We start from the raw sequence: 14,347 nt of genomic DNA, 5'->3' as shown, positions 1-14,347 counted from the left end.
ACAGCACAGTGATGGACTGTTCCAGCTCAGTCAGCCTGTGCCGCCCTCATGCACACATATGAGCAATTAACCTAGTAACCTATACATCTTTGGACTGTGGGAGGAAACCAGAGCACCCGGAGGAAACCCACACTGTCACAGGGAGAACGTACAAACTTACAGGCAGCGGCCGGATCGAACCTGAGTTGTCGGCACTGTACCAGTGTTACGCTGATGTGCTACCCAGAAAAATATGAAGTGCTCATTAGGGGAGATGTTGATGTATCACATTGCAGCATGCGTTTGGAAAGGTATTTCCAGTCAGCTGTGCCCCTCCGATCAAACATACTGGGCTAAATTGAGGTTTAATTGTGCTTACTTCCACTGAACGTATTCTGTAAAATAATCATCAGTTTTTTATAATGGTACAAGGGCAATATTTGAATTTGTACTTTCAAAACAGAACATCAGATGGCAATATTATTTAAAATCTATAATGTTTAATAATGGGATCCCAAATAAAGTGAAGTAATAATTCACAGTTGACCTCATCTACCTGAGAGCTTGTGTGCAAACCATTGATAATTCAGCCCTCCCGTTAAAGCTAGTTAGACATTAAACAGCACTGGGATACTCCTGAGAAGTAAGACTGTGAGTCTTGTCTCGAGAGGGCAATCCCCTCACGAACGCTGGGCAAGGATGAGGCACGACCTGTAATTCCTATCATATTTACTTGAAGGGTGAATGATCTGTGAAAGAGAAATCTATACTAGCTCTTTTTTTGCTGGAGTGTTAATTCCTCCCCGAGGGGAACGAACCCTCATATCTAATAAAATCAATAAAGAATTCAGGCTGGTCTTTTTCACGCAGAATGGTTAGAAGGTGGGACTTGCTACCACGGTGAGTAGTTGAAGCAATAAGATGAGTATACTAAAAAGAGAATCTGGGTAAAAGGAAAGGAAGAAATCTTCAGTAACACATGCAAAATGCTGGAGGAACACTGCAAATCAGTCGGCATCCATCGAGGGGAATGAACAGTTGACATTTTGGGCCAGGACCCTTTGACAGGATTAGAAAGGAAGGGGGCAGAAGCCAGAATAAGATGTTCTTTCTTTCTTTTTAAATCTTTTTATTAAGTAAGTATACAAAAAAGGTAAACCATATAAACATTAATACAATGTTAAAGTATAATAAAATTCCAAAAGATAACAATACCAAAAAGAAAATACTACAAACAATGTAATTTAAGCATAAGAAACCAAGATAACATAATAGTATACTAAATTTTATATATATCAATGGAAAAAAAAGAAAAAAAAACCCCAAAAAAAAAACCCACCGTGCAGCTAACTAAAAGCAAAGCAAAGCAATGGGCTAACTTGAAACCAAACAGAGTTAAACTTAAAATCACGTCCTCAATCCCGACCTCCATTATAACAGTGAAAAAAAAAACAAGAAGGGTAAATATTACATTAAATGAAAATATCGAATAAAAGGTCCCCAAATCTGTTCAAATTTAAATGAAGAATCATAAAGGTTACTTCTAATTTTCTCCAAATTCAAACATAAAATCGTCTGAGAAAACCAAAAAAAGGTAGTTGGAGCATTAAGCTCTTTCCAATGTTGTAAAATACATCTTTTCGCCATTAAAGTAAGAAATGCAATCATTCTACGGGCTGAAGGGGAAAGATTACTAGAAATTTTAGATAGCAGTAATAAGGTGAGGAGAGATATCTATATTTAATACCTTAGAAATAATATTGAAAATATCTCTCCAAAAAGTTTCCAAAGTAGGGCAAGACCAAAACATATGAGTTAAAGAGGCTATCTGCCCCGAACATCTATCACAGAAAGGATTAATATGCGAATAAAAACGCGCTAACTTATCTTTGGACATATGTGCTCTATGAACCACTTTAAATTGAATTAGGGAATGTTTAGCACAAATAGAGGAAGTATTAACTAATTGTAAAATCTGCCCCCAATCATCCACAGAAATGGTAAGCCCCAATTCCTGTTCCCAATCTACCCTAATCTTATCAAATGGAGCTTTCCTAAGTTTCATAATAATATTATAAATCATAGCCGATGCACCTTTCTGACATGGATTAAGGTTAATTATCGAATCTAAAATATATATAGGAGGAAGCATTGGAAAGGAAGAAAGTATAGTACTTAGGAAATTTCTAACTTGTAAATATCTAAAAAAATGTATTCTTGATAAGTTATATTTATTAGATAATTGTTCAAAAGACATAAGGGAACCATCTAAAAATAAATCCAAAAACCGTAAAATACCCTTAGTCTTCCAAGTTTGAAAAGCGCGATCCGTAAAAGAGGGAGGAAAAAATATGTTACCTAAAATAGGAATCGCTAACCCGAATTGATTAAGATCAAAAAATTTTCTGAATTGAAACCAAATGCGCAAAGCATATTTAACTATCGGGTTAGAGACCTGCTTAAGGCGTTTCGAATCAAAAGGAAGAGAGGAACCTAAAATAGAACCAAGTGTATAACCCTGAACAGATTGTAATTCCAATGCTACCCATTTAGGAATAGATAGTATGTCCCGGTCAAGTAACCAAAATTTCATATGTCGAATATTAATAGCCCAATAATAAAATCTAAAGTTAGGTAATGCTAAACCTCCATCTCTCTTAGCTTTCTGTAAATGTATTTTACCCAGTCTCGGATTCTTATTCTGCCAAATAAATGAAGAAATTTTAGAGTCAACTTTATCAAAAAAAGATTTAGGAACGAAAATTGGTAATGCCTGAAACACATATAAAAATTTTGGCAAAAAAAAATCTTAACTGCATTAATACGACCAATCAAAGTTAAATATAAGGGAAACCATTTAGATGAAAGTTGAGTAATATGGTCTATTAATGGTAAAAAGTTAGTCTTAAATAAATCTTTATGTTTACAAGTAATTTTAATCCCAAGATATGAAAAGTAATTATTAATCAATTTAAATGGAAATTTATAATATAAGGGAAGATGTTTATTAATCGGAAAAAGTTCACTCTTACTAAGATTTAATTTATAACCTGAGAAAAGACCAAATTGTGCTAATAACTCTAAAACAGCAGGAATGGATCTCTCAGGATTAGAAATATATAAAAGTAAATCATCAGCATAGAGTGATAATTTATGGGACTTTAATCCCCGAGTTATCCCAGTAATATTTGAAGATTCTCGAATAGCAATTGCAAGAGGTTCTAATGCAATATCAAATAATAGGGGACTAAGAGGACAGCCTTGTCGAGTACCACGAAAGAGAGGAAAAAAAGGTGAGTTTAAAGAGTTAGTACGAACTGAGGCTACAGGGGAGTGATATAACAGTTTAATCCAGGATATAAATTTCAAGCTAAAATTAAACATTTCAAGCACCTTAAATAAATAAGGCCATTCTACTCTATCAAAAGCTTATAAAAAACATATTTCTTATCAATTTCTTTAATCTTGTCCACAATTGCCATCTCCTCCTGCTTCTGTTTCTTCCTCAAAGCAACGGAATACGAAATAATCTGACCCCGAATATAGGCTTTAAAAGTGTCCCAAAGAGTGTTAACCGAAATATCTTCTGTATGGTTAATTGTAAAAAAAAGCTCAATCTGTTCATTCATAAAATTAACAAAGTCCGAGTCCTGAAGCAACAGCGAATTAAAACGCCATTGTCTATTGTTTGGTATATTGGCCATAATTTTAATAGAAAGCTTAAGTGGAGCATGATCCGAAATGGTTATAGAATCATAATCACATTTAATCACTGAAGGAATGAGACGAGAATCAATGAAAAAATAATCAATTCTTGAATAGGAATGATGAACATGTGAAAAGAAGGAAAAATCTTTTTCCTGAGGATGCAGAAAACGCCAAATGTCCGTCGACCCAGAATCAGAAAGGAAAAAATTAATCAAATTTGCAGATTTATTAGGTAAAGTCCGTAAAGGAGCCGAACGGTCCAAAGCTGGAGATAAACAGGTATTAAGATCTCCGCCCCAAATCAATGAAAACTCGTTCAAATTCGGAAACTGATCAAACAATGATTTATAAAATTCCGGACAATCCATATTAGGAGCATAAACATTAACCAAAACTACTTTTTTATTAAATAGTAAACCACTAACCAATAAAAATCTACCATTCGGATCAGAGATAATATCCTGTTGTATAAAAGTAACTGAGGAATCTATAAAAATAGAGACGCCTCGAATCTTAGCATTGGAGTTCGAATGAAATTGTTCTCCCTTCCAGAATTTGAAAAAACGTAGTCTGTCCCCCCTCCGTACATGGGTCTCTTGTAAAAATAAAATTTGTGCTTTAAGTCTCCGGAACACTTTAAAAACTTTTTTCCTTTTAATAGGATGATTAAGACCATTAGTATTCCAGGAGACAAAATTAATAATAGACTCCATAAATCCTAAAGTCAACCCACAACAAGGAGGATTGACAATAGGCGCGACCCACAAACCCAGAGAGGAAACAGAACATACAAAAGATACCGGGGAAAAGGACGCAACCAGTACTTCAATAATGTATATAGCCCAAAGAGAAACAAACTAAAACGTGAAGCCCCTCCCACCACCCCCCACCCCAAGACCCCAAGGCAAAATCTAAAGCAGACCCGCCAGAAAGAAGCAAGCGCTAAAACTACCCCCATGACTTCCGGTATACGCTCCCTAAAAAAAAGGTATAAATATAAAAAGGATCAGCTAATTGTAAAACAGTAAAAAAATAAGTAAAAAAAAGTTAGCTCAATTAAAATACACACAGAACAGAACAAAAGCCGGAAAATATATATTAAAAAAAACCACAATAAACCTCAAACTCATGAATAGACACAGCAACAAAAAAAATAGGATTATTAACATAAAGTGATTATAAAAAGCAAAACAGAATAAAATTTTAAAAAACTACAAAATTTAAGGCCGCACAGGAAATACGTAAGATGACAAAAGGGAAGTAACCACCCAGAATCCCCTGGGAAAAGAAAGAAATGACGCAGTTAAAAAGAAAGTTTAGCAGCCATATTAAGAAATCAAAAGTAAACTTTTCTGCCCAAATAGGGCACAGAAAAGTTAAAACCAACCAATTCACAGCCTCCGATCAACGGAGATAATTAAAAAAAAGGCAATTAAGATGTTGAAGATGAAAGTTGATCCAGATAACTCTGGGCATCCGATGGAGAATCAAAAAAACGAAGGGCTCCATCTAACATGCGAATCCTTAGACGTGCAGGGTACAGCAGCGCTGGTCTTAAATCCATCTTATAGAATTCCGACATCACGGATCTGTAACAGACCCGTTGGTCCCAGATTGGTTTACTGAAATCTTCCACGAATCGGAACTTAAGATCCGAAAAATCAATGAAACCTTTAGATCGAGCGAATCGAAACAGTCTCTCCTTGTCTTGAAAATAATGAAAACGTAAAATAACATGCCTAGGTCTATCTGACCTAGACGAGTATGATGGGATTCTGTGAACACGATCCAGTAGCGGTGGTTGGTCAGGAAATACAGTAGGGAATGCATCTTTTAAAAGTTGAGAGAAATATTTCATGGGGTTATTGGCTTCAACAGCTTCCCTCACGCCAATCATTCGTAAATTCTGCCGTCGCATTCTAGATTCCAAGTCAGAGTTTTTAAAAGTCAGAAAGTCAAGTTTCTTCTTCATTACATTAATTGTTTCTTCGATTTTCCCCATCTTAAGCTCACTTTGTTGCACGAATTTTTGAAGATCAGATATAGCCGACTGATGTTCCGCAATACATGTTTGCATCTTATCAATTAAATCGGCAATTTTCTGGAAATTAGTTGAGATTTCCGTATGAATCAGGTCTTTAACAGAGCCTGCAATTTCCGTACGAATCATCTCCCTAACAGAGGTTGAAATTTCCCTCTGAATTAACTCCGATATCGCTTTCAAAGTCACCGGTGATTCAGTCGGGGGGAGATCCGTAGCTTTCGGTTTAACCGGAGGTTTACCATCCTTGCCGTTTTTCCCGTTCTTAGACATAGCAGATCTAAGCATCATCCAATTGTCAGAGAATTCAGTTTAATTCAAAGTATTGTAAAAATTGATGCCTTAATGGTTAATTAAAGTATAGCTGACCATAGAGAAAAAAAACTCAGAGGTAATGGAGCGAGTCAAGAACGCGACTTCACTCCATGAGCGCTACCGGAAGTCTCAGAATAAGATGTTGAGGTGCAGGAGAGGACAAGCTAGCAGGTAGTAGGTGATAGTGAGTGAGGGAGAAGGTAGGTGGGTGGCTGGGGGGAAGGGGATGATGATGTGAGAAACTGGGAGGCAATAGGTGGAAGAGGTAAAGGACTGAGAAAGAAGAAACCTGATAGGAAAGGACAGTGCAGTAAAGGGAAGGAGGAGAGGAATCAGAGGGAGGTGGTGGGTAGGTCATGAAGACAGGGGAAGGGAAGATGAGGGGTGAGAGGGCCACCAGAATGGACAAAGGAGAAGGGGAGATAAGAGTAGAGTGGTTACTGGAAGCTAGAGAAGTTGATGAATAGTCGAGAATAGTCTGATGGGTGAAGTGGAAAGGCTGGGCCAGTTAACCGATTTTCCTTGTTAATACTCCAGTGGTCCATTTCTGACTCTTGGTTATTTCTGTGTAATGCATGTCGGGGTGAGGCGATGGTAGTGATGGAAAGCCAACTGACCAAACGTGACTGTTGGTTTTATCTTCCAGCACCTCGGACAGGCTGCTTTCCGATTCCGATTCCGGTACCACCGAGGGCACTGCTACAGATAAACGGGCCCCCGGCAGCGAGCGGGCAGCAGAACGAGCTGCTGCCCAGCAGAACTCAGAGCGACTGCGACTGGCTCCACAGTCAGCCTATGCAAATATCCAGGTACGATGACACAGTTGGCATGAGACATTAACTCAAATTCACAAAGCTGCACTACACTCTTGAACACGCAATAGACATTTTATCTATTGATAAAGACAATAATACAATAAGCCAGCACTTTACATTGGATTGGTGTCATGACTGAATCCAGCAAAACAACTGAAACTAAATTGACCGGTGAAGTTTAAAGTTAATCTGTAGCAGATTCCCTGGATCAGAATGGGTGAAACAACTCAGGACTCAGATCTGGGCCTATCCAGTCCCACAGAGTCGATTACAACTCAGATCCAGGCCCATCTGGTTCCACAGAGCCGATTACATCGCAGATCTGGGCCTGTCCAGTCCCACAGAGTCGATTACAACTCAGATCCAGGCCCTTCCAGTCCCACAGAGTCAATTACAACTCAGATCCAGGCCTGTCCAGACCCATAGAGTCGATTACAACTCAGATCCGGGCCCGTCCAGTCCCATCGAGTCGATTACAACTCAGATCCGGGCCCTTCCAGTGCCACAGAGCCGAGTACAACTCAGCTGGTAAAACCATCTGGAGGTTTTATTTGTTTAACGAAGGGATGAGGCCAGTCAATTCCTCCAGGGTCAGTAGCAGGTCCAGACTCTTTTGTCTACCACCTTCTTGATAGAGGACAGGAAATTCTGGGAGGCTGTGTTGTCTGTGGACTTACTGTCACACAATTTTATATATATATATATCTTTTTTTAAAGCAGCTTTCAAAACGTAGTGTTTGCCTAACATTTCCTACTAAGTCTGCTGCTGCCATCCTGTAGTGTGGGTGACATCACTCAGGTGTCATTTTCTCATTATACCTCATGACACAGAAGGAGGCCATTTGGTCCATTATGTCTGTGCTAGTGCTCAAATCAATTCCATTGATTCTGTTCCCCTACTTATTTCCCAATAATATTTTCTCTCACATGTGCCCATTAACTCCCCCTTGATTCTCCCACCTGCTTCCTACGTTAGGGATAAGTTAAGTAGTGAACTAACCTCACAACCGAGGGGAGGGGAACCTGGAGCACCCAAGGGAGATGGCAGTGTGATAGGGAGAAGGTGCAAACTCAATATAGACAGTGCCAGAAACCAGCATGGAACAGGAGCTATGTAATAGTTGCGCAAACTGGATAAAGATGAGGTTTATTTGTCACACATACATTGAAAAATATAGTGAAATGTGTCATTTTGCATCAATGGCTTCCAGTGCCAACAAAGCATGCCCACCAATACCTACATGGCCACACTGCTGCCTATAACCTGTCAGATTTATCATGGAACCCAGTCTGGTATATTTCTAAAACTATTTTGAATGAATTGATGTTTATGGGAAAGCTTTGTCGAACCAGAATTGAAATATTATTCTTAATAGCATTTACATTAACATACTGTTCCCATCATTCCTAAAGTGCTGTGGAAACCGGTAGCCATGTCTAGATTTGACTTCATTCCTCCTCCATTCGAGCACCCTAGAGAAATTGTTGTGTTGTAGCAACATTTCAGCGTGCTGTTAAGCCATTGTTTCTTCTTTTTGTTTTCAGGCCTTTGACTATGAACAGAAGAAGTTGTTGGCAACCAAAGGTATGTGGTCTGACACTAACCTCTAACATCTTGCTGTTTGTCAACAGCTCAAAAAAGTGATTCCTCTTCCAAGCTCTTGCCAGGGGTTGCTGCGGGCTTCTGCCTCGAATGCACTGACCATTCATGCTGCTTCCTCTTTGTTATTTTATGAAAGGTTCCGTCACAACAGCGTATTTAAAGTTCTCATCTCTCTGTCAACTAGTGTGGAGCGAATTCTAATTTGTGTCTTCTTTTCACGCTGATTAGTAGCAATGACCAAGAGTTTGACAGTAAATGGCCGTACGCATTCCTGAGTTTGTGGGTCATATGCCAAGTTTATTGGAAGTAGTGGATCTTGCAGAGTATTTGCGTAAAAAACCTTTAGCGGCATACGTCACTGAGAGACATATCACTTAAGAACCTTTGTTTAATGAAAGATAGCCAAATAAATTGTATCTAAAAGATGCAACTTGTATTCTTTCCATGTCCCCTTCATAGAAGAATGCTGCTAAAGAGCAAAGTGACTAAAATGAAATCAATCTGCTCCTTGGTTCTCTGTTGAAGGTTCCAACAGCAGTTTGGGCAGATTTCTCCAGCACCCAGACAGTATAAACAATCCTGGGACATTGACACCACCCGCAAGTGGAGGAGACCAAATAAAATTAACAAACTCAAAAACATGATCCCTTCATCTGCATCTGGTTAATCAGTCACAAGCTGATTTTTATTTAACCTTCTTGAGCAATTCAATTTTAAAATGGGCCAGAAAAAGGAATATAATTCCTTTGCTGTTGGAAGATAATTAGCTTTGTCATTTTAATAAAACTGTGTATGATCCATATTTATAACCTACCCTGAACTGGCACGCTAGTGATGAGAGAAGTTCTTCTGTTAAGTGGTGCAAGTGGCTGCAAGACCACAAGTCCATCAGGCAGTGGTCGGCATGGAACGTCCTGCAGACACTGCAAGGGAAGAGCTTGATGGACACAATTGGATGGTTGCCTGAGCAGACTGTCCAGCCCACTGGCAGAATGCCTCATCGCCAGACTTCACCAACAGGCATCCAGAACTTGCCTGCCTGGGGGTAAGAGGGGCCATCCCCTCCCAATCAGATCCTTCCTGCATGCCCAGGGCATCACTCCCACCGTGTGCTACCGGCAGGATGACCAGGCCGTGTTCACCTATTTGCAGGCTGTGGGTTTTACAAAGAGGGTGCGGAGAAAGATGCAGGGGCTTATATCCTGAATGGCTACGTGACACGACTCTCTGTTCCCAAGGGTGCATGCAGAGATGGACGTCGGGTGCTGCTGGCGGACGATCAACTCGGTGAAAGACACCAGATGGTCTGCCAGTGCACCGAGATGTCCTTAGAGGAACGCTGCTGACTGGCACGTTCCCGGCTGCAGGAGTACATGCTGAGAGACACACTGAAGCTTGGTGCAGCCACCTCAAGGGCTCACTGGAGAAGGTTGATAGTATACAGTAGGTCTTCTGCTACTGGACAGAGAGGGGCCAGGTTGGGTGGCAAAGCCACCAATTATTGTAGTAGAGTATCGCCCCAGAGGACCACCTGGGTGGCAACTGCCCCATTGGTTTTAAAGAATGTAATAGAACACTACTTAACACATTGACCATGAATGTAAGAATGAGAAGGCATTGTGCAGTTTATCCTTGGAAGTAATTTTTTATTATGAACAAAATTTATTTTGATATTAAAAAAGTGCTGAGAAGCCAGTTGGCTTTGGCCTCCAAAATAGATGAATTGCACACTTATTGCCAATGTTAGGCCGCCAGAAAACTGACCTTAGGTGAACTGGAGTATCTCCTTTCCGGTGACACTGCCTTAAATTCTGTTTCTGTGAAGCTATGCTGAAGAAGCCAGTCGTAACTGAAGTACGGACTCCAACAAATACGTGGAGTGGGCTTGGGTTCTCCAAATCAATGCCTGCAGAAACCATCAAAGAACTAAGGCGTGCCAATCACGTGTCCTACAAGCCGTCTATGTCAACTACGTATGAGGTACTGAACATGTTATCCTGCTCTGCAGATTTGGTTTTACAGTCCAAGTGGAGTCTCCTTAGCCACCGCCAAGTTTTGGTTAGTTTGGGAGATAACTTTCACAGCCCGAATCAGAATAAGAATCAGGTTTACTATCATAACGTTGTGAATTTTGTTGTTTAAGGAAAAGTGACAGTAAGTTCTTATTGTGGCATCATGTACATTTATAGAGTCATAGAACACTACGGCACAGATAAAGGCTTTTTGACTCATCCAGTCTGTGCTGAACTATTAATCTGCCTAATCCCATCGACCTGTACCTGGACCATAGCCCTCCATACCTCTCCCATCCATGTACCCATCCAAATTTCTCTTAAATATTGAAATCAAGCCTGTATCCGCCACTTCCACTGGCAGGTAATTCCACCCTCTCACCATGCTCCGGGTGAAGAAGTTTGCCCCCATGTTCCTCTTAAACATTTCACCTTTCACCCTTAACTCATGACCTCCAGTTCTAGTCTCACCCAACCTCAGTGGAAAAAGCATGCTTACGTTTACCCCACCTACACCCCTCACAATTTTGCATACCTTCATCAAATCTTCTCTAACCTATTCACCCTTTCCTTATAAACCTAGTCCTGGAACCATCCTTGTAAGTTTTTTTCTGCATTCTTTAAGTCTTATTGATATCTTTCTGGTTATTAGGTGACCAGAACTGCACGCAATACTCCAAATTAGGCCTCACCAACGTCTTTTGCAACTTTAACATAACATCCCAACTCCTGTATCCAACACTTTGATTTATGAAGGTTAGTTTAGCTCCTTTTACTCAGTTTTAACCAAATGTCAGGTAATAACATACCTGACAACAGTCCAAAAATAACGATATCTTTATTTTGAAAGCATGTTTTATCTATATCAGATTTCATATTTTACTTGGCTGTAAGGCTTGGCTGATTGTAGAGGTGCTGAATCCCATTGCTTTAAAGCCCATGCAGTTAGTTTCTAGCTGTGTAAACAAGGGCAAAATCCAAGAAATAATGAATGCTTCATTTCAGACAGAAACCTGGCCACCTGTTATTAATTACTCTCGGCGTACTTCTGTTAGCAGATTCCTTTTTAAGTTTCTGGTCTGGAACTATGATGGTCTTCCAGCAAATCAAACATGTTAAACTTTGAAACACGGTACACTAATAATGTTTGGCGGAAGGCTGATTCAGTTATCATTTTTCACCTCTAGTCTGAACTCTATATTGACAAGGCAGTGCCTGAGAAAACACTGAGGAGAGTTTTACTTTCTTGAAATGTGCAAAAATAACCATTATCCTGAATGTATTTGGCCAAAGTTAAATTGTTCTAGACTTGAACATTAATATTAAACTTGTTGTTGGCACCAGGGTATGGATGGTTACATTCTGAACATGTTCTCAATAGCGTATGGAATTTTATACCACAATGATTAGAGTGTAATTTGCTGAAGGGATACAGTGCTTCAGCATGTGTAACCTCTCGCCCTTGGCACTGACTTTTTTCTCTTCTTTCTACTCATGCATTAACAAAAATATCACTTCTCTACTGTTCTCTCAACCCATTCCTTTCCCATGCCTTCCACACTTGTCCCCATTCCTCTTCCTGATTTATGCAATCACAAAGAAGGCACGCCAGTGGCTTTATTTCATTAGTAGTTTGAGAAGATTTGGTGTGTAACCAAAGACTTGAGCAAATTTCTACAGATCTATTTTGGAGTGTAATCCAGTTCTTTGCTTGAGTTCAGTGTACAGTTTTGGTCTCCATATTGTGTGAGGGCTGTGAAGGCACTGGAGAGAATTCAGAGAAGGGTGACAAGACTCATTCCAGGTTTGCAGAGTATGAGCGATGAAGACAGATTGAAAGAATTAAATCTTTTTAGCCAAAGTAGACAAAGAATGAGAGAGACATGATAGAAGTGTTCAAACTCATTCAGGGTATAAGTAAGGTGAATGCCAGCTGCTACTTCAAAATTAATCCATCAATGAGGATACAGGGCCATAGGTGGAGACTGGTTAAAGGGAGATTTCAGACTAACATTAGAAAGAATTCCTTTACACAGCGAGTTGTGGACATATGGAACAGACTACCTAGTTATGTAGCTGAGCGTAGCACCTGAGTGACTTTCAAATCTAAACTCGGTGGTTATTTCCCCACACTGTGTGAATAGGAATTTGGCAAGCTTTGTTGGGCTGAATGGCCTGTTCTTGTCAAAAACTTTCTCATGTTCTATTCTGACTGGTTGCACCATCGCCTGCTGTGGAGGCTCCAATGCGTAGGATAGAAAGAGGCTGCAGGGGCTTGAGGACTCAACTAGTTTCGTCGTGGGCACAACCCTCCCCACCATCGAGGACATGGAACAGTACAGCAAAGAATGGCCCATGATGTTGTGCTGACATTTCAACTTACTCCACAATCAATCCAGCCCTTCCCTCATACACAGCTAAAACCCTCCATTTTCCTTTCATCCATGTGCCTATCCAAGAGTCTCTCAAATATCCTTGATGTATCTGCCCCTACCACCACCCCCAGTTGTGCATTCCAGGCATTTGCCATTCTCTCTGTTTAAAACAAAAACCCAAATCTGACATCGCCCCTAAAATTTCTCTGGTATTAGCCATGACTGCCCTGGAAAAAGGTAAATGACTATCCACTCTAACTATGCCTCTTGCAATGTTATACACCAGTATCAAGTCACCTCTCATCCTCAAGAAGATGGCATCCAGTACATTCGGAACATTCCCTCTTCTTATTACTTCCATCGGGGAGGAGGTACTGGAGCCTGAAGACACACACTCAATATTTTAAGAACATTTTCTTGCCTTCTGCTGTCAGATTTGTGAATGGTCCATTAACATTACCTCACCATTCCTCTTTTACACTTTCTGCTTATCTATCTATTCATTCATTTCTAGTTTGCTATTTTTATTGGTGCCATAAACAAACTTCACGACATGTCGTTGATAATAAATCTCATTCTGATTATTCTGTGTTGCTTCTGCCTGCTTTTTCCATATTTGATTTCATCCTCACTGCCTTCCTCTCTCAATTTATTCTGCACCTTTCTTCTCCAACATCTGCCTTCACAGCTCTCTTCCACATCTATCTCTTTTGTCACACACTTTTAGGCCTCCAATCTCGTTACCTGGCCCATCTCCGAACGGTCAGCTTGACTTTCAGGTTTATTTTCTGTTTTTCACTCTCTCTCTTTCTCTCTCTCGTCCTTCTTGCCATTTCATTTTCATTCAAACTTTTACACAGCAGCCCTACAACTACTGTTGTGATTTATCAGGTAACTAACCTTCCAGCCCAAACTCAAAACAAGAGAAAATCTGCAAATGCTGGAAATCCAAGCAACACACACAAAATACTGGAGGAACTCAACGGTTGACTGTACTTTTTTTTTCCATGGATGCTGCCTGACCTGCTGAGTTCCTCCAGCATTTTGTGTGTGTTGTTTTCCAGCCCAAACTCATTGATTAATGCCTTTGGTGTTGCCAGGCTAGCTAGTGATCGGATGTCTTCCAGCATCGTTTTCAGGAAATGAATGAACCTTCCATCATCAGAAGCCTCAGACAGTTTGCCTGAGTCTGTAGCAAACTGTAACCATTCCCATTTGCCATTATGGTTATAACAGCGTGACAGTGAGTGATCTCTGCAATTGGAGACAGGATTGCCAAACACTGTTACCAGTGTTTTAGAATTACGTTAACTTGTAATTCTAGAAAAGGCCAGTCTCCCAAGTCATTTTGTGATAATATTATGCCTCATATAAGTAACCTTCTAGCCCTCCTCATTTAACTCTATTATCATTTTCTTTTTTATCTGTTTTTATTAAATACATCTCCTCTATTTGGTTCAGCTACTTCACAGTGTGATACATTCCACATGGTAACCACT

The 14,347-nt window shown here is 40.0% G+C and overlaps 1 protein-coding gene across 4 annotated transcripts in view; it reads left to right on the top strand.

Annotated features, from left to right (window-relative positions):
* Positions 1–14,347, top strand: part of LOC134358918 (protein bicaudal C homolog 1-like) — a 355,666-nt gene that overhangs the window by 318,096 nt on the left and 23,223 nt on the right. For all 4 annotated transcript variants that reach the window (XM_063071587.1, XM_063071586.1, XM_063071590.1 and 1 more), the window contains exons 14-16: positions 6,690–6,852; positions 8,404–8,443; positions 10,287–10,441. In XM_063071587.1, the coding sequence (XP_062927657.1) occupies positions 6,690–6,852; positions 8,404–8,443; positions 10,287–10,441 (358 nt within the window). The remainder of the gene's footprint in view (positions 1–6,689; positions 6,853–8,403; positions 8,444–10,286; positions 10,442–14,347) is intronic.

This window comes from Mobula hypostoma, chromosome 19, assembly GCF_963921235.1.
Source record: "Mobula hypostoma chromosome 19, sMobHyp1.1, whole genome shotgun sequence".
Classification (NCBI taxonomy): Eukaryota; Metazoa; Chordata; class Chondrichthyes; order Myliobatiformes; family Myliobatidae; genus Mobula; species Mobula hypostoma.
The sequence above is the reverse complement of the archived record's forward strand: the minus strand, read 5'-3'. Positions and strand labels throughout refer to the sequence as shown.